The sequence below is a fragment of the Branchiostoma lanceolatum genome, chromosome 7, assembly GCF_035083965.1.
Source record: "Branchiostoma lanceolatum isolate klBraLanc5 chromosome 7, klBraLanc5.hap2, whole genome shotgun sequence".
In the NCBI taxonomy this organism is placed as follows: domain Eukaryota; kingdom Metazoa; phylum Chordata; class Leptocardii; order Amphioxiformes; family Branchiostomatidae; genus Branchiostoma; species Branchiostoma lanceolatum.
In genome coordinates this window covers 2,312,429-2,334,191 of record NC_089728.1, presented here as the reverse complement: position 1 = coordinate 2,334,191, position 21,763 = coordinate 2,312,429, and the positions used below count along the sequence as shown (strand labels likewise).

The 21,763-nt window shown below is 43.9% G+C and overlaps 1 protein-coding gene across 2 annotated transcripts in view; it reads right to left on the bottom strand.

Moving 5' to 3' along the window:
- Positions 1-10,385, bottom strand: part of LOC136438533 (thiamine-triphosphatase-like) — a 96,345-nt gene extending 85,960 nt beyond the window's left edge. Inside the window, exon 1 of one of the 2 annotated variants that reach the window (XM_066433351.1) lies at positions 9,561-10,385. In XM_066433351.1, the coding sequence (XP_066289448.1) occupies positions 9,561-10,212 (652 nt within the window). In that variant the 5' untranslated portion in view covers positions 10,213-10,385. The remainder of the gene's footprint in view (positions 1-9,560) is intronic. The other variant, XM_066433353.1, reaches the window with a different exon arrangement.
- Positions 10,386-21,763: the final 11,378 nt, after the last annotated feature.

Here is a 21,763-nt window from a genome sequence, read left to right as displayed (position 1 = left end):
CCCCTACCCACAAAGGCACACCCCTTACCTACAAAGGCACACCCCTTACCCACAAAGGCACACCCCTTACCCACAAAGGCACACCCCTTGTCCACAAAGGCACACCCCTTACCCACAAAGGCACACCCCCTACCCACAAAGATACACCCCTTACCCACAAAGGCACACCCCTTACCCACAAAGGCACACCCCCTACCCACAAAGGCACACCCCTTACCCACAAAGGCACACCCCCTACCCACAAAGGCACACCCCTTACCCACAAAGGCACACCCTTTGCCCACAAAGGCACACCTCTTACCCACAAAGGCACACCCTTTACCCACAAAGGCACACCCCTTACCAACAAAGGCACACCCCTTACTCACAAAGGCACACCGCTTACTCACAAAGGCACACCCCTTACCTACAAAGGCACACCCCTTACCCACAAAGGCACACCCCCTACCCACAAAGGCACACCCCTTACCTACAAAGGCACACCCCTTACCCACAAAGGCACACCCCCTACCCACAAAGGCACACCCCTTACCTACAAAGGCACACCCCTTACCAACAAAGGCACACCCCTTACTCACAAAGGCACACCGCTTACTCACAAAGGCACACCCCTTACCTACAAAGGCACACCCCTTACCCACAAAGGCACACCCCCTACCCACAAAGGCACACCCCTTACCTACAAAGGCACACCCCTTACCCACAAAGGCACACCCCCTACCCACAAAGGCGCACCCCTTACCCACAAAGGCGCACCCCTTACCCACAAAGGCGCACCCCTTACCCACCAAGTCAAACCCCTTACCCACAAAGGCACACCCCTTACCCACAAAGGCGCACCCCTTACCCACCAAGTCAAACCCCTTACCCACAAAGGCACACCCCTTACTCACAAAGGTGCACCCCTTACCCACCAAGTCAAACCCCTTACCCACAAAGGCACACCCCTTGCCCACAAAGGCACACCCCTTACCCACCAAGTCAAACCCCTTACCCACAAAGGCACACCCCTTACCCACAAAGGCGCACCCCTTACCCACCAAGTCAAACCCCTTACCCACAAAGTCAAACCCCTTACCCACTAAAGCACACCCCTTTCCCACAAAGTCAAACCCCTTACCCACTAAAGCACACCCCTTTCCCACAAAGTCAAACCCCTTACCCACCAAGGTCTGAGCAGATTGACAGGACAGGGACTGTGGTGATGCAGTCTGAGCAGGGATCATCGGCCAATTCTGCACATAATTGGCCGCGTCTTCCCCGATGCTCTGAGCGAACAGTTCAAGATCATGGCTAAGAAAGCTGGCTAAGCCCGGCTCAAGTTGGGACGAGATAGGTCGGCTTGATCTGGGTTTGAGGGAACCACTTTCTGGCAATGCACTTACTTAAGCTCCACATAGAGCATTAGTTCCTAGAAACTACAACAAGATTTGTTCCTCCCTTATACCAATGTAGAATGGGACTCGTTGTCATCAAACACAGTAAGGCCATGTACCAATTTAATTTCTTGGTTAACAGATTTTTATTGTCAAAAAAAAAAAAAAAAAATTTAGAAAAAAAAATCATGAAAACAGAAGGCTGGCCTTTTCTGAAATTTTTTTTGGGGGGAAATAAAAATCCGTTAACCAAGAAATTAAATTGGTGTGGCCTTAGGGCCTCTCTCTCTATCAAACAGGTAGCTTTAAAGTTTTTAAACAGCAATTGAAATAAGATATGAATGGTTTGGGTGTGACAAGTTCTTGAGTGCAATGTAAACAGAATCAAGTAAAACTCTAGATCAGGTTTCTCATAGATCTCCATCAAAATGTGGACACTTGGCTATAGCCTGATTGGCAACCATCAAGTTGTAGTCCAACCATATCTTACTATCCTATTTTTCCAAGGCACTTCTTGATACTTCTTGCAGTAAGCGACCCCACTGCTTTGCCATATGGATCAAATTCTGTCTGTGGATCCAGGGGTAGAGGGTTTGAGCCCCACTTGGATCATCAGTTTCAACTACTTATTTGTTATCAAGGCTGCAAAAGGCAAAATATATCATGGAAATCCATCGTTCCTTTCTTCAGTTACATGTATGCCCCTTAGAAGATTTTCACAATAATGCCACTGCAGTTCCAGAGCAAGCTGCTAGGGAGCCCAAACCTACACCACTTCTTTACTACATCACAAGCTATCTGCCACCTTAAAATCAAGACCATAGTACGTCCAGGTCAAAAGATACAAAAACGGAAGCTCTGCTGCAGTACCAAGGTCACATACCAGGGACCTTGAATTTTGGCTTCCCAACACCCACCCATATACCAAATATCATCAAAATCCATCCAGAGGTTCTTGAGTTATGCTGACTAGAGTAGTGCGGAAACACAAACAGACAGACACACCCAAAACTATATCTCCATTTTTCATGGAGATAACAACATAAACACGTCTTCCTGCCCCAAAAGAAGATGGAGTCAAGAGGGCGACCGAGCTGTCATTCGGCTGTGCGTTATGATAGAGGTCCCGCCCCTTCCCTTCCCCCAGCTTTAGATTTTTCCCTCCCACTCATTGTTTGCGAGCCCATGTGTTTCGTTCAGTTCTTAAATCTGTCATTTCAAGCTTATGAAAATTCATTTTCATCGATTTCATGTCATGAAGTTAAGATATTTTGGACGGACGGGGTGATATCTCCGTCCATCCCCACAAGCAACTTCCCGTCCCGGGACGGAGGGGCGGGTCCGGGAGACAGCCCTGCGCTCCACAGTCCACCGCCCAAAGCCTCTAATCCGATTTCCTCAACAGCCAGTTTACCCACGCGCACGAGCCGTGGCCCCCTACCCTCCCTCGTATCCATCTTCCACGGCGCGTAATGTGTGGCCCCTTGATTTGACTGGCATCGCGACCCCTGGCAGCTAATCCCACGTCTCTCCCTGCCACCGAACTTCGCTCCCATCACAAGATGTCACAGCTCGCAGTATAGCCCTGACCTACCCCGGGATCCCGACTTATTATTTCCGACTCGGCAGTTCATTAGACGCCAGTCACTTTGTTCCTGGGAGCGCCGTGGGTTAGAGAGTCAAGATAATCTGGACACCTAATTATAACCAACAGGTTTCGGGGGACGGGGAAGACCATATTAGCTGCCAGCCGTGACGGGTTGCGATGCCATATGACCCCGCGACTTTGCGGTCGTAATAAAGAATTTTGGGACTCCGGTTTTTATGGGGCCAACACTTTTTGGCTTGAGCTTTATTGATTGCGAGAACCCCAGGTGCAAGGAGGGTGGGAAATTGCGTACACCTGTGGAACTTGAATTATGTAAAGACAGCATTGTTTTCCATAGTACGGCGATCGCTCTAGACTGTCAAACTTACTTTGTTCTTATGCTATATTTGAATGAAAGTTCATGTGTGACAGTAATGAAGATTTTTATGTGCTATTTCCACACACAAAGTGAATAACTCAACAAAAAGCTTTCAGTCAGTCCTATGGCCCTTCTCAAGTTAAACTAACCTGGAGCCAATGTCACATGATCTTACTTTGTGCTTATAACTGTTTACTGGCTAAAAATGAAATTCTATTACCTTTGCCAAGTCATCTCATTGGCTGAAATAATAAAAGAGCAATTTTTTTACAGTTTGTGCGGTAGTTTTGTAGGTTGATAGCTGGTTGTTGTTTGGTCAGTTGGTTGCTTGCTTGTGTGTTTGTGTGTTGGTTGGTTGGCTGGCTGGCTGGCTGGCTGGCTGGCTGGCTGGTTGGTTGGTTGGTTGGTTGGTTGGTTGATTTTGATCATTGGCTAAAGGAACCAGTTCTTGGGCATGATGGCAAGGGAGTTAGGTGCTACCCTGGCACAAGCATTTGTTACTTCATTCTTCTATTTGTTTCTGAATTGGATGGCACCAACTTGGCATACATGGCACATGTTTAACTTGTGCAAAATGTCACAATCTTCCACCCAACATCTGCTTGGAGAGGAGAAACTGATACAAATCTGGCGCAAAAATACTGCTTCAGATTCAACGCAAAGTATGGTAACTTCTTTCATTAAAACTGGAGATAATTACCCTGAGGGTGAATTAAACTTTCTCAACTTCAGAAAAAGGTGTTGCTACATTGAGTAATTGTTTCCTAAGCAAAGATAAATCATATCCTGACACATTTAATTTAGTTTCACAGCATATCAGTAAGTTGCATCTGATTAACTTACTACCTGGAGCGGGAAACACCAGAGAATTCTGGATGTAAATGAATGGGACTGAATAAAAACATGCCTTGCCTTTCTGTCCTTTGAGTTCTTTGCTATATTTGAACCAGCTTTGGTGGCCTGTGAATGATTCCAAAGAATGGCTGCTCTCAAGACAGTCAAGTCTGCCCAAGAAGGTCACTGATAAAATCTGGTCTATGTGGACAGGTGGTCACTATAGACAGGATTCTTAAGCTTGTGTCAATGGCAAAAATTATCTTAATGACCACCAAAAGTGTTCACATTCATGACATTGGTCAGGTGACCTTTTGGTAAAGGTGGTCACTTGCACCCACAGTCAAAATTTAGGTGCACAGATCCAATTTCAGGTGCATACAGGTGTACATGCACCCAGTATTTCGAGCCCTGCCTATACAACACAGAACTCTTTTGTGCAACCAGCAAGAACTGGGAAATGGAGGTTATATTCTAGGCAGCGTTTGTGCGAGTATCTGTTGGTAAAAAAGATGACTCAAGTATGGCTGGATGGATGGATTGGTTTCATATTTGGTGTGTTGGAAGGGTGTGACAACAACTGGAAATAATTTGATTTTGGGAACCCTGGCGGCTTTCCTTCGTACTGCAGTAAAACTTGAGTTTTGAAATCTCGTGTTCTGGACGAGCTATGGTCACGATTTTTGGGAGGAAGATAGCTCTTACGTACTGGAAGAAGTGAGACAGGTTTCAGCCCCCTAGCAGCTTGTTCGGGAACTGTTAAAATTTTTGTAACAAGAAAACTCAAGAAGGGGTTGACGCGTCGTTGTGATTTTTGCCATAATCGGGTGACAATTATGCAAATCAGGGTCTAATTTTTGTCTAAACTACATACAAAATGTGGCCTTTGGTAATTATAAGGTAGATAAGTCTCATAGAAATAGAATGGTTTTTATTCCAACATAGAAAATGCCGGGGGTGTCCCTGTGGTGTAGTGGCCTGCGCCTTTGTCTCTCACCACATCTGGTTCCAATTACTTGGATCAGAAGGTCTGGGTTCAAGCCCCAGGTAGGACATCTCTGGACAAGAGGCGCATTGAGTCATACCAAAGACTTTATAAAAATGGTACATACTTGTGAAACAGTATGGAAGTTAAACACACTTCACTGCCAGTGGACTAGCCCCCTACTACAGTAATTGCACAACAGTGTGGCCCAAGGCTATGAAACGGAGATGGGCACCGCCCTATACATCAATAATGGTGTGGGAGGATTTTAACTCACTAACTAGAAAATGCCATACGTTATACCTCCCTCAACTGTTGTGCAATTAAGTGCTGTACTTAGTTTATATATACTAAATCACTTTAGAGCATGTAACTATTACTGTATATTTATAATACTTTGTTCAGGTTCATTGCAAAGAAGGTCTTGTTTTCGGAGCCGTTTGACGTCAGTTTGTTTGTGGACACTCTGACCTTGACTTGCACGGCCTTACCACATGACCTTGACATGTGTTCACAAGGAGACTTGAGAAGTGGTACAAGACTGTTAAGACCTCCAGGTATGCGACCCTTGACCCAACACATGGCCTTGGCCACCCCTGCACTGCTTATAGCACCAGGTTGACTTTGGCTGGGATGATAAAATGGAAATGAAGATGGAAATGCAACTGCTTGAATCTTGAATCATGTTTTAGTCTACAGAAAGCCAACCTTAACTTATCATAACAGAACAGAACAAGAACAAAAGTTTGTCTGTTTGTTTGTATTGCATGATTGGCAAGTCACAACACCAGTTTCATATGTTAAGTACAAGCTGCATTATATAAGATCAGACTAATAGTTTTGATCCACTCACGCTAGGTAGACTCTTATAAATAAGTGTGGTGAGTTCTATAACATGCTCAAGATGTGGCTCTTCTCAAACACAAAATGAGGCTAAGTGTAGGTACTCATTTTCAGGTAATACAGGTACAGCAGGTGTATAAATGTATGACTTAACTAGCAACAGAACTTTTCTTTGTGCACTTCATCTACCGATGAACTTGACTGTATAACTGTAGATCATTGTGCTTTTGTCTTGCACTTAAGAAAGGATGATAGGGATCATATCAACAACAGATATCTGAGTACATAATCTAGCAATGAACTTGACTGTATAACTGTAGATCATTGTGCTTTTGTCTTGCACTAAAGAAAGGACGGACAGGGATCAAATCAACAATAGATATTTGTATACCTAATCTACCAATGAACATGACTGTATAACTGTAGATCATTATGTTTTTGTCTTGCACTTACGACTTAAGAAAGGACAGACAGGGATCAACCCAACAATAGATATTTGTATAATCTAGATCTACCAATGAAGTTGTTGTCGTCAATGGGTTAGTGTTTATCTTGCACTTGCTGGAGAAAGGGTGTAACTATAAACCGAACCTGGCAGGCAAGCGTAGTATCAACAATAGATGTTTACATAGGTGTGTACAGAAGTAAGGGCACAGGTAGACAAAGGGAAGGTCAAACGAACCATTGTCTAGACAAGGCTTTAAATTTGGGGCTAACCTTAGTGATTAGACCTCAAAACCAAGTTGTCAGATTTTTAAAGGTCTGCTTTACTTTAGCTTAAGGTATACGGTATGTTACAAAGCTCTTTATTGCTTAACTAACACTTAACTTGTTATTGGAAAATAATAGAAAATTTATAATATTTTGTACTGAACTTGTAGCAGAAATGTGATTTTATCATTTTTGTTTATTAATTTTCTATACCTTTCTTTCTTTCTCTCTCTCACACACATACAAAAACACACACACATATGCACTCACACACAAACAGAGCTCCTAAAGTAGCATGAATGGGCCTCAATACCTAGTCTGTGTGTGTGGAAAGTATCATTTAGACTAAGTGACACATTTGCAGATACCATGTCTCCCTCTTGGATCCAATCATCCAAACAGAGTTACGGATAGTTTACGTTGAGGTGTCTATATATCTGTTTATGGAGACGCTTGTCTCAGAGACTGATCTAAAATATACACCCTTGACATGCCCCAAATGTTGCAACTGTTATGGTAAGGTTTGAATGTCCGTCATTGGCTGAAAGGCCCCATGTAAAACCTGGAGAAATATAAGATGCCCATCATGATTCTAGTGAAAAATATATTAGACAGTGGGTTTGAATATCTCCTAATTGTTTATCACATTAAAAGATATCATACAACTAGAGAGTATGGGGTGGGTTTCAGTGTCACACAGGGCAGTCAGAAAGAATGTGTAAAACTTTTCTATCGTGTTTCTTTTCGCTCGTAACAGAATGTTGGACATGTGACAGATAAAGCTCTTCTGATTGCAGTATACAAAATTTTATAGAAGTAATACAACAACTGGTTTATCATGTTTTTCTCCATTATAATTGTATCGAACCTTTACTCACAGCTTACATAATCCTACACAAATACAGCTCTGTACAAGTCAAAAGGAGCAGCAGTGCACCTACAATTACACAGCTCCAACTTTTGGTACAAAAAAGTGCAAATGCACAGTATTTCAGCCCTACCTTGTTCTAAAAACAATTTCTGAGACCCACAAAGAATAGGCGCACAGCTACAAGTTAGTACAACTCCAGACTAAGCCCATTTTAGGAGCACATGCGCCCAAAAATTAGCTGGTGCACCTGGAAATTGTTTCTTAGGAGCACAGTGCTCCCTTCAAAACTTACATGTATATGCCTAAATCATGGACTGCTAACGTAACATGACCAATTTACGTCCGATTTATTCAAAACGTATTTATTTTAAATCTGACGGACAGAGCCAAATTTTAAACCCATGGTCAGAAATATCAGCTCTTCTAAAAAGAAAATGCATGGTCTGTAAGTTTTTCTTCGCCTATTTAACGCCGTGCGAGCATGTATCTATACTGAGGTACATGAAAATTGTGCTAGGGTAACCCATTATCGTCCACCTCGGTCTTTTCCCTTCTAGCGCTATGCTTGAAGAACATAGACCAGAAAAAAAATGCACAGTAACTGTCCAAAGTAGTCTGCAGACAAATGATAATAAAATCACTGTCTGTCCTGCCACTTGCTTAACGCGATGGAAAGAAAAAAAGGTTTATCCGTAAATTCCCCCCACATGCGCGCCACGTGGCGTTCACGTGATAAACGCATGGCCATTATGTTTTGCTGTGCAAAAATTAAAGAGATGGCTAAGGATCATACTTATGATGTTCTTTATTGCTCATGAGAAAAGGCTTTGGCATAATACACCGCGACATCTGGACATGGGCCAAACCGGACGTAAATAGGTTCTGCACGTAAATAGGTCATGTTACGTTAGTGCTAAGCTAAACAGTCCATTTAAAAACAAAAATCTAGTTTTACACACACTTTTTGCAAGAAGGAAGGCATATTTAGTGCTTTTTCACCTGTGTGGACTACAAACTGTGTGCCAGAAATAGCACAGGAAATGCGATCTCCGACTCTGCAGAAGGAAAGGGTAAAAAGCTCCTGGAACCAATGAAACAGTACTCCAGGTTTCTGGGATTTAAACCTATGAACCACTGAAAATTGGGTCACAGGACAAAGTACATTGGGTAAAGGGTTACCTGTTGACAATGGACTAAGTAAGTATCATAATTTTATGTTCAAGTGATAGATTTTGACTACAGTACAAAATGTTCATCCAGGGTGAGAATGGGAACCAGCCTGTATGTTGTATAGTTTGACATTGTCGGAAGAATTTCACACCCTCCTTAAAAAGTTTTAGAATCTGTCATCAAAAAAATCATAACATCATAACATTATCTCCTAAATTATCACAACAAACCTAATGTTAAGCTTAGCTAAAGAAAAATGTAAGAAAAACATAAGAAATCTCACTTCTGAAAGAAACAGATTGAATCTATGAAAGGAATGCCTTTCAAACTTGTTTTGGTTGTCCTCAGTCAAGGTCATTGACACTACTTACTTAAGAGTGCCCACCCTTAGTAAACTTAAGAGGGTGTTTATGACAGGTATCAAATTACCTCTCCCACCCCACGCCTAGCAAGTGTGGTGTTTTTCCACAGCCAGCTCGCACGTTGCGTTTCTGGAAAAGAGAGTGTGCGTCTGGAAAAGTAGAAACATTCGTTATAACATCTGGAGTTGTTATCTGTCTGTGCGCACACCGCGATGTCTGCAGGCGTGCTGGCGTGATGGATGGTTTGTTGTGCCGCTTCATCCAACATGGCGTCTGCAGACGACACTTTTACTATCCCGCTATATCCTTCCCGCTTTCACCTCGCGGGGGTCTCTAGCGCCGGGACAACTACCCTAAACCCTGGGGAATGGCAAACTCTGCTTATTCTGAGGGAAAGGTAGGATAAGGAACGTTAGGAGAGAGAAATAAGGGGGGAAATACCTAGTTTTTCGGCCAGTGCGTCTATCCTACACAGCGCTTCCGGGACGTCTTCTTGCTTCTGGCAGATGAGCTCGATCTCTCCGACTCTGAAGCCGAAGTCGGTCTGATCCAAGTCGATCTTGAACCCTCCTTCTAAGGTGTAAGTCTTTCTGTCGGTCTGGAAGTTACAGAAGGGCTCGCAGCGTGCTCGCTGCACCATCTCCTCCACGCTGCCCGCTTCCACGTTTAAAATGGCCGCCAATTGTTTCAGGATGTCAGCCTCGCGCTGCAGCTCGACATACTGTTCCACTAGACTAGCCCGGTCCCTGTCGGCAGGGGGGCACTTCAGCTCCCACCTCCCCTCCCTCCTCCGCAACCAGTGGTCCGCCAGGGTCAGCACGAACTCCTCCGTGTCGTAGTAAACGTCGTGGAAGGACAGCTCTTCTTTACAGACGGCTCCGGCTTTCCTGAGCCTCTCCTCGCTCCCCTCGCCGAAGCTGAACTTTCTTTCCACTTCGATAACTCCGGCGGGTTTGTTGTTGTGGTCCGCGGCGCGCGCGCCCTCCCCACCGCCGCCGCCGCCCTCCCCCATCGCGCCGCCGCCTTCTTGCGATTCCATGTCGACCGCCGATAGTACGATTCGCCGGTGGGTCTGCAGCCTAAATACATTCATGGTAATGTATGGAACGCGGCAAGGCAGTCAGTCTAGTCGGCCCGCGCCAAATAAAGTAAACAGAGCCACAATAGAGTGCTGGTGAATGGCGGGCATCGATCGTTCGCCAGATAACAGGCAGTCGACCCCGGAAGTCTTCTGACGTCACACACGGGCTTTCCCCAGCACACACACTTTTTTTTTTTTACCGCCGCGGCTGGAGGACCCAGCGTGCAATGCGAAGGGCGAAACTTTCTTAAAGAAACTTCAAGATAGTTTCTTCTAGCTTACTCTATTGAAATGTGTCTGAATAGGCGTCGTAAGAATTAAAGACGAAACGTGTAAAAACTAAGGGACCAGTGTAGAAAATAAGGACCCGACCTGGAATGCGAGGGGCGAAACTTTCTTTAAGAAACTTTAGGACAGTTTGTTGAGGGAGGAGTCGTTCCTATCAAATTGCTTGCTCTATTGGAATATGTCTGAAAATGCGTCGTAAAAGTTAAGGGCCCAGCGTACAAATTAAGGAACCAGAGTAAAAATTAAGGGCCAGCGTAGAAATTATGGGCCCAGCGTAAAGATTAAGAAACCAGCGTGAAAATCAAGACCCAGCGTGAAGATTAAGAAACCAGCGTAAAAATTAAGGGCCAAGCGTAACAAAAAAGGAATCAGCTTAAAAACCGGGCCCGGCCTGCAATGTAATGCGTGAAACTTTCTTCAAGAAACTTCAGGAGGGTTACTTAAAGGAGGAATCGATCTTACAAGTTTGCTTTGCTTGAAAAGGCGTTGTAAAGATTAAGTCACACCTTGGGCTTCCCCATGCAACACATGAGTTCCTTTAACCTCCAAAACAGGCTCTACGAGGGGGGATCTTTTGGGGTTTATGGTGTGTTTATGGTATGCACTGATGGCATATCAGTTCTATAGTACTCGGTTTCGTGTGGCCAGTCTTGTACCGAGCCAAATCATAACCCCCAAGAGACCCTTCCTCGTATAAAATGCTAAAGGAGGGATACGATTTTCTGCTGATTCAGAGACATTCCAAGGAAGCTCCTTTGAGGAGGGCCCCGGTCATGTCAAGTCGCTCACTTGCTTCAGCAGGAAAGTCGTTAAAAGTAGGTGGGTGTCAAAGTGACTGTTATCGTTAGTCACTGACGAAAGACAGTGGATGCTGTCTGAAACGTCTGACTGTTTCAAAATCTTATCCAGTTGCTTGAGTAAACTATTTTTGGCATATCTTATTACCTGGATGTCTAACCTTCATCATCGTGTCAAAGTGATTGGCGAAATAGCAAGACCTAAGTCCTTGTATACATGTAGGTCACGAGCAATTCGGTTGTGCATATAACACTGTATCTATTGAATGAGAAACCTTTATTTCTTATTGCATGGTTTGTGCAACAATGGGATGAGTGTAGACTGATGGGACACAATAGCAAACACAATCCTACAGATACATTCATTGGTTACGTATAGGAGTACGCTAAGCTAAGAAAAATGTTCGACTCCCCCTCACTTCTACGCACAGGTGAACATTTAGGAAATGATTAGTTTTAGTCCAAACGCATTAGACTTTCATAATGTCAATGTAGTGTACTCAATGTGGGAAACGTCTTGAAAACTTTGAATTGAAAATTTTCCTGGCTATAACATAGTCTATACAATCTAAAGCAAACATAACTCAGCAGTTGATGGTGTTGGTCAGTGTTGTGTGCTCCATATGCGAGTCAAACCCTTAGCTATGCCGCTGTCCGTCTCACCGACTGACGTTGATTCGAGTCGCTATCTCCAGCGCCGGTGCCTGTAGCGAAGCGCTGCGAGCGGATACATTATGTGATGATATCGGCCTCTCGCTTGTAAGTACATGGTGCTGGAGGCAGTCCTACAGCCCTGTGGTCCCCAGGGAAATACTAGCTATGAAACAGAACGGACGGAAGTGATATTCAAGTGATCTACAAGCAGATGTGTGCCTTTGGTTTATTTTGTACATAGAATTTCTGTTGATGCAAACAAGATTTTTTATTGTCTTGATGATTGTGTAAAAGACAAGAATAACGTGAATAAGAGAATGGTCCGTGGTAGAGTTTGTGTGTGGATTGTGTTCAGTACCAAGGACAGGTCTGTTTGTGTGTGGAGTGTGTTCAGTACCAAGGTTGGGTGTGTTTGTGTGTGGATAGTGTTCAGCACCAAGGCTGGGTGTGTTTGTGTGTGGATAGTGTTCAGCACCAAGGACAGGTGTATTTGGGTGTGTGGACGGTGTTCAGCACCAAGGACAGGTGTGTTTGTGTGTGGATTGTGTTCAGCACCAAGGCTGGGTGTGTTTGTGTGTGGATAGTGTTCAGCACCAAGGACAGGTGTATTTGGGTGTGTGGACGGTGTTCAGCACCAAGGACAGGTGTGTTTGTGTGTGGATTGTGTTCAGCACCAAGGTTGGGTATGTTTGTGTGTGTGTGGACAGGGTTCAGTACCAAAGACAAATATGTTTTGTGTGGATGGTGTTCAGCACCAAGGGCAGATATGTTTGTGTGTGAATGGGATTCAGTACCAAGGACAGGTGCGCTTTTTTCTGTGGATAGTGTTCAGCAGAAAGAATACAGATGTTTGTGTGAGTGTTTGTGTAAGTGTCTGTGTCTACCAAGTACAAGACATTTGACCTGATAGCGCTCTTTGAAGGACAGGTCACTTGTACAGAGCCGTGAGGGCGTGCAAGGGGTCGATCAGAAAATCAAACTGTGCTCAACTCGACGTTACACCGACTGGGCTGTTGAACGTTTCATCTAATTTGTAAGACGTTACAAATTGTTGATTTTCTCTAATGAGCTCAGTGTGGACAAGTGCAATGGCAAATACTGTCCATGCACATTTGTGTCTATTTTCCGGAACTGAAACAGAGTCGTCATTTAGATAGCAGTACGGAATTTTGTGATTTTGGTTTTTCCATAAGTAATGCGATGTTGATGAAATATCAGGACAAAGGCAAAACGTGAACCCGATTTCAGACTCAGCCAAACATACCGCTCCTCGTCTCCCTTCTCATGACATATCGGGTACCTGCACTAGAATCACGAGACTCCCCTATTCAAACTTTATATTAGTATTACGCCAGGATCAGATACACGCGTACGGAACACACGGCGGAAACCAGCGTCATAAATTTCTATCTCCCAAAGTCCCGCCCCTCCCTGCCTGGAGAGGGGGGCTGGGGGACGCTCACGTCACACGGTTCTGTCATGTTTTATGACGCCGGAGGAAGGGAATATATCATAGGTGCCTCCCAGAACGTGAGGAGACATCCGTGGACATACGTCACTACGTGTGACAGGCTTTCTGCCCCTCCCCCCTTCTGCTTCTTTTAGCCTGGAATTCATCCTACAGTCTTCAGCTCCGGTACGCTTCGTGCAGAATATCAACTAGTATTCTGTAGTTAGAGTAGGCTCTCTGGGCCTTTTGGGGGGCGTATAGTGCACTTTTTCTGATGACTTCTTTTTGCACTGGGTCGTTTGTGCAGCCAGCCCGTGACCATTTGGCCCGGTAGAAATGGTTACGGACTAGCTGCACAAACAACCCTGTACAAAAAGAAGTCATCAGCAAAAGTGTATGATCAGCCAAAATAAGGCCCAGAGAGCCTGCTATGGGGGCTAAGTTAAGCGATCAGAGGAGCAAACAGGGGCTAAGTTTAGCCTCCGTTGCAGTCCTTCCCACTGACGCTTTTTTAACGATTTTTTTCATTCAATTTTTTTTGGAGGGGGAGGGCGTATCTGCTTAAGACCCCGTATCTGCTCGGGATTTTGTTACCGCTGTGATCCTGTGTCCGCTGTGCAAAAAATGGAGAAAAAAATGGCTAAAAGATCGCTAGTGGAAAGGACTGCAACGGAGGCTAGGCTAAGTTAGGATGGGCACCAGGCTATGCTTTTTTACACGGCCTCTCTTTTCATTAGATTTTACTTCATACACAACAGAACATGAGAAACTTACAGTGCTGTCGTCGGCTGTGGTTCTATAGGGCACCACATATGAGATACACTTCTAGTCTATCTCCTGTTTTGTGAACATAGGACGGTAATGGAACGATTTTAGTACACATTTTCTTTCATTTTTTAATCACATCTGTGACAGCTTCCCTCCCAAACGTACGGAGACGTCCGTGGATATTTCGGGCACCTTTAAAAACAGTTTATGAAACCTGCAAAAGTGGTCTGAATGGCATATGAATTGCAAAACTACACATATTTTTTCGTAAATGCGTATGACAACTGAATATAAGTACTTTCGATACAAATATAATGAAATCATGGTTTCTATGTTTCAAAAGCAGTGCTTTAAAACAGAGCAATTAGAGCTATTTTAGTACACAGTTCTTGTCTAGTGTTTCCATCTTCCTAACATTGTAGAATTGTGACAAGACTTACTCTACAAACCTACGAAAGAAGCTGACAAACATGTACGGTCCATTGTCCAGATCCTCATTCTTTGACCTCGGGTAATAACTTGATCCGTAAAGACGGCGGCATCATGACAATATACCGTTAGAATACAGCTCTCCATGGACCTTTGGCCTATTACTAGCATCACGTGTCCGTGACGTCACATGTTCGAAGTTCGATGGGTCAGTCGCCTCTGAAGAAGGCTGTAAAATCTAGGTAACGTTAACTCACCGAAAAAAATTCCTCTGACAATGATGGAATTGCAAACTTTTATAATTACGCCAGTATCTGGTGACGTGTCCGAAGTGATGGGTCAGTATATACCTCTGAAGAAGGCTGTAAGATTTAGGTATAAAACTCTCTCGGTAAGTTTCGCTGACTTGGATGGAAATGCACACTTTGATAATCACGTTATCTGGTTACGTGTCTGAAGTGATAGGTCAGTCACCCTTGAAGAAGGTTATAAGATTTGAGTATAAAACTCTCTCAGTGAGTTTCCCTGACTTGGATGGAAACGCAAACTTTAATGATCCCGTTATCTACCGCCACAGATAAGTTTCCGTGCTAATAGAATGTGTTTGAGGTCCCCCGGCTTGGTTAGCTCATGTCGGCGTGATGATGAAATATCAATAAAGCGCTAGCCCCGCTCACACGTCCGAGCCTAGCCTCCTTTGCAGGCCTTTAGGCGGCCCGAGGTTTATTTGGGGGGTAGAGGTGGAGATCGTTTTGAGGGCCTGCGAAGGAGGCTAGTCCGAGTCGCTCTTTTATAGCCTCCTTCGCAGCCTCTGCGAGGTGGGCTTTTCTAGGGGTTATGGTGTGCTTTTCTTTTCTTTGCTGATGGCATATCAGTTGTTATATTCCCCTTCCAGTGGGAAGGGGGATATACTGTTTTTGCTTGCCTGTTCTTCTTCTTCTTCTTCTTCTTCTTCTTCTTCTTCTTTCTTCTTCTTCTTCTGCCAAAAACCAAGTAGATGTGCGGTGGTAGCTCTAATAATGGTATTGCAGCAAGTTATATGTACCTTATGTTGAAATGTACGGATGTTATATTTGAGATGTAGGTACCTATAGGAAAGGTGAATACACCTGACAATAAATTATGCTAATGAGGACCTCATTTGCATAATTCATGCAAAAACTTGTATTGCGTTTACAGTAAAAGCTGCAGATGTCATATTTGAGATGTAGATAAATTTAGGAAAGGTAAACACACCTGACCATGAATTATGCTAATGAGGACCTCATTTGCATAATTTATGCAGAAACTTGTATTTCCCTTACCGTAAAAGCTACAGATGTCATATTTGAGATGTAGGTATCTGTAGGAAAGGTGAACACACCTGGACATAAATTATGCTAATGAGGACCTCATTTGCATAATTTATGCAAAAACTTGTATTGCGTTTACAGTAAAAGCTGCAGATGTCATATTTGAGATGTAGATAAATTTAGGAAAGGTAAACACACCTGACCATGAATTATGCTAATGAGGACCTCATTTGCATAATTTATGCAGAAACTTGTATTTCCCTTACCGTAAAAGCTACAGATGTCATATTTGAGATGTAGGTATCTGTAGGAAAGGTGAACACACCTGGACAAAAATTATGTTAATGAGGACCTCATTTTCATAATTTATGCAAAAACTTGTATTGCGTTTACAGTAAAAGCTGCAGATGCCATATTTGAGAAGTAGATACATTTAGGAAAGGTAAACACACCTGGCCATGAATTATGCTAATGAGGACCTCATTTGCATAAATTATGCAGACACTTGTATTTCCCTTACCGTAAAAGCTACAGATGTCATATTTGAGATGTAGGTATATTTAGGAAAGGTGAACACACCTGGACATAAATTATGCTAATGAGGACCTCATTTGCATAATGTATGTATATCCCTTACCGTAAAGACTACGGATGGCTTATTTCAGATGTAGGTACCTTAAAGAGAGGTGAACACACCTGTACATAAATTATGCTAATGCGGACCTCATTTGCATAATGTATGTATATCCCTTACCGTAAAGACTACAGATGGCATATTTCACATGTAGGTACCTTTAGGAGAGGTGAACACACCTGTACATAAATTATGCTAATGCGGACCTCATTTGCATAATTTATGCATAAACTTGTTTTTCCCTTACTGTAAAGGCTACGGATGAGATGCAGGTACCTTTAGGAGAGGTCAGAAAACCTGGCCATAAATTATGCTAATAAGTGCATTATGGATAATTTATGCATATCCCTAACCATAAAAGATACGGATGTCATATTTGAGATGTAGGTACCTTTAGGAAAGGCCAAACACACCTGGCCATAAATTATGCTAATGCCGACCTCCTTTGCATAATTTATGCAGAAACTTCGTCATATCCTTACAGTCAATGCTAAGGATGTCATATTTGAGGTGTAGGTAATGGGAGGGGAATATTCTGCATTTTCCCGAAAATGTTGCCATTCTAGTATTGTAACTGTTTTCTTATGACCAACCTCGTCTATTGTTTTCCCTTCGGGTTTAGAAAGCGCTACCGAGCTAAAGGAAAGGAAAGTTATCTTGAACCAGTTTAGCTCAAATGAACAGATGAGCTAATCTTCCACTGGTCGTGACAGAGAAGACAGACGCTATATACGATATTTACAGGTTCATTGTACCGGGGAAATTCCCCCAGCTCTTTTCGACAAGCACAACGAACAGTGGACCACGGCTTAACGTCCCGTCCTAAGGACTGCGACCCTTTCCGGTAGCGTGCATGTCGGGTGAGCGACACAGCCGGGATCGAACCCGGGGCTTCTAGTTGCAGAGGCAAGATCGCTAACCACTAGACTACGCGCGCTACAGGTTGGCCACAGCAACCGAGTATAATCAGGTCCTTGGTATAGTACAACTGTTATGTCATAAGATAGAAGCACATTGAGCCAAAAAATAGGGTGTCCCTGTAGCTCAATCGGTAGCAGCCTCACAGTTGAATTCGAGGTTCTAATTATAGTTGGTGGCTGGGAGACCCCCGGTTCAAATCCGGGGAAGTGCGACATGGTTGGAGCTGCATTCGTCTTTCGGAAGGGACGTACCATGGGCGTTCAGGCAGGTGCCTTGAGGACGTGAAAAGGCCTCATTACACAGATGGGTACCTACTGGCTGTACTTCAGATTAATATGATATAGTATGAGTATTATGTGCCCCCAAAAGCGCGCCTTGTAGAGGCTGCGAAGGAGATTAACTCTCTCCGCGCTCCCCAGAAGTCACGGCGGAGTTTTTCCGGCTGCGATCGGAGCGGCGTCGCGGCCCCGCCCCCTCCCCACCGCCGTAGCCCCGGGCGGTAATTCCCGGCGTTAGATGAGCTTCGCGCGGTGCAACGCCTCCCCCGAGTCCCGAGCCGCTGATACGGCAGGTAGGCAGGTATGCCCCGCGTCTTGCTCACCTGTTGCTCCCGCCTCAAGGTGTTCTCATATTTAAGACGTCATCAGTGGAGAAGGAAGCGCTATGAATAATTTGAGGGTTTTCTTGCGCGAGAGGCAGAGCGGAGTCATATTTCATCTTGAGACGTCGGCAGAAGGGCTGAGAAGTAATAACCACGCGGTCCACTGTGGACGGACGGTGCCTGTGTAGCCAGGGACTCCAGATTTGTCATCCGGAACTAATAAGGAGTAGATCCTCCCTTTGGTCACCCTGAAACCACGCTTCCCGCCGCGCAGGTGTCCGAAATGAACGGGAAAACTTCGTCTCGCCCGCGGTGAAACTAAGTACAGGACCGAAGTTTTAATGAACAAAGTTTCGTGTCCGGAAATCCTGGTTGTAGAGCTACTTGCAGATCATTGTGGACTGTTAAGGGCATCTCCAAAAATTCTACATCGGTTCTAGATTTTATATACTCTTGTTTATACTGGTGATCTATTTACACTGACGATTCTTCCTGGTTCTGCAAACGGTATTCGAACAGGACGGACGGTGCCTGTGTAGCCAGGGACTCCAGATTTGTCATCCGGAACTGATAAGGAGTAGATCCTCCCTTTGGCCACCCTGAAACCACGCTTCGCGTCTCGCAGGTGTCCGAAATGAACGGGAAACTTCGTCTCGCCCGCGGTGAAACTAAGTGCAGGACCGAAGTTTTAATGAACAAAGTTTCGTGTCCGGATATCTTGGCCGTAGAGCTACTGGCGAATTATTTTGATCTGTCGAGGCAGAAGCCTCCAACAGTTCTACATCAGTTTTGGATCTTTAGGCTAATTGAGAAGGGCATCCTGGTTGGAGCTGCATTCTTCTTTCGGAAGGGACGTAAAATGTGGGAGGTGCCTGGTTAGACGTTGTGTCATTGGGAAAGGTACTTTGCACAACTTTCCTCACCCTATTTAGGTGTAAAATGGGTACCTGACTTCTGTTGGGGAGGTACAAGGCAGTGGAAGGAGAGGGTTGGGCTCCGCCTTCCAATACCGTGGCCTAGAGTGCCCTGGACACAGTGGGTAACAACCCACTGCCCCTACGGCCTCAAAAAGACTATGGGACTACCCTTACCTTTAGTTTTGAGTCCAAAAAGACTGGATGCAGCATGAGCCACTCATGACCATTACACAATACCTACCTTTGATAAGACTTGAATGTTTTTTTAATCTTTATCTAGTACCATAGCCATAGATCAACACCGCCATAACGACTGCACATGATGCTATTTGCTTCTCCCGGTCTCCTCTACACTCTCATACTTATCTAGCTGCCAGATTCTTGATATCGTCCATACTTAATGTTACATCAACTGTAAAAGGAGATATTTGCAGATATGTATCTTTTTCTTATCCTTCCGTATTGTTTCGGTGCTGTTTATAATCATTTCCATACGAAGTTCTATTTGTTGAGGAGAGGGATTAATATAAACAATGGATGCTTCTATTCCAATCTTTTTTTATGTGAATAAAATAAAATAGATAAGGCAACTAATGACAAAAACATGAAGAGCAAGAAGCTGTATTATCTTACACCCCATTCCGATGTGTCGGTACTGCACTGTCCGATAGAGACCCTGGATTGGGGAACATGTAGTCTTGTCAACTGATGGCGAGTCAGATGCTCAGATTACTTGGGGAAGTGTTTATCGAGATTACGAAAAAAAATCAGATACACTTTTCCGATCTTGGTTGTAATGGTGTACACAAACATCAGTGTATCAAGACTAATGCCATTCCGTGCCACAAGAGGAGGTCTTTTACATCGGGGAGGGGGCGATAATAACAATATCAGATATCAATGATAATAACTTTATTACTCACCAGTTGTATACATGATAGTATGCAACGTATGGCAACTGGTACAACAATCCCAGTTATCTTATCAACTCTACAAAGGACTTTGTAGGATATGATAAGATAGTGAGTGCAGGTTTAGCTGGACTTTGTAATGTTTAGGTGCTTTTCGTATGTCCCAAAATGCTTTCTTAAGTTTTGTTTTACGTTTTAACTTAGCTGATAGATTACTATAAAAACAACGCAGATTAAAACCTTTTTATATGCTTGCAACGTGGCTTGATAGTTATTGTCTGCCTCACATATGTTTTTACTCTCTCTATCATTAATTGTTGTTCGCTTGGAAGTAGTTAACGGGCATAAATTTTCATTCAAAAACATTTGACTATCGTGACCATTCTCTGATTAGCCCTAATACAACTTGAAGAGATACTTTCAGTGCTTTTACGTTCAACCCGGTACTGGTAATGTAAAGGGGAAAATGCCCGCGCGGATTTAATTTTAGTCTCTACCAGACTAACCGCGTCGGAAATAGAGAGAACATTTGCCGGGGGACTTTGGCCATGGAGGATAACATTCCCATCCGCAGTTAGGGCAGCCATATTGGACCCTCTCTCCGTAGCCGACTCCCTTCATACAATTGACTCTATTTGGCCAATTTCTACTATTTTTCCAGCGACCCGCGGAGACTGGTAGAGGCTAATTTAATTTCGCGGTAGGGAGAAATGGCGTGTTCGCGGTGGTTTTAAGTTCACGGTTGGAACAAGGGAGTAGGCGGGGGAAGGACAGACCATAACTGTTCGCGGTGGTCTCAAGTTCACGGTTAAAAGGTCACCGCGAAAACCGCGAACTTAAAACCATCAAGAACATTGCCTCTTTTGAAGCACCTGTCTTTCCAACAACAGAAGAACTTTATTGCACGACAATTGATTGTACATGGTACAATGTATAGCAACAACTATTAAACATATGCATAGTAAATAATAGGATAGAATAAAACTTAACATCCTAATTATTAATTCAGTAAGGGATAGCATAAGTATTTAATATAGTATTGCTGATCTTTAGTTTCGGTATTTTTTCTGATGACATAGCAGTCTTTTATATAGTTACCTATTTGCCTTTATTTTCATTTTATTCAAATTGCAACATGCAATACATGACCACCCAGGCAGCAGTAGCTGATTTGGGGGGTTGTTGCATCTGAAGATATATTCCCAATCTGTCTGTAGCATTGAGACTCATACCCTGCAAGCTTCGCAACACGAGCCGTTGCCAGAACAAAACTATTCGAGGTGGTCTCAAGTTGACGGTTAAAAGGTCACCGCGAAAACCGCGAACATAAAACCACCGAGATTATTTTCCGTTTTCAACCACCTGTCTTTTATAGTATTGCTGATAATTAGTTTCGGTATTTTTTTCTGATGACATAGCAGTCTTTTATATAATTACCTATTTTGCCATGTGGGGGTTGTTGCATCTTAAGATATATTCCAAATCTGTCTGTACTCTGTAGCGTTGAGACTCATACCCTGCCAGCTTCCCAACACGAGCCCTTGCCGTAACGCGACACCGTGACCACTTCGTGACGCAGGCGGGGCGGTCCCCGACATCCCAGGGCGCGACCTGAGCACTGCGCGCCGTTGAAGTCACTCAAGCCGGTATTCGCAGGAGACACCTTCCAGGCCATACTAACACGGTTCCATGGATGGCGTTTTACATTCGCAAGGCCGTGCTGATTTCATTATATGGATGACATCCGCGCGCGCATCAATTTTTGTCCGATTCCAAAAATTGTAAAAAGTTTTCCACCATACAAAGAAGATTTGAAAGAACATAAAAAGAACCTATATTTCGATATATCATACTCTGTTTGTTGATGAAGGTTAGACATCCAGGTAGTAAGATACGCCAAA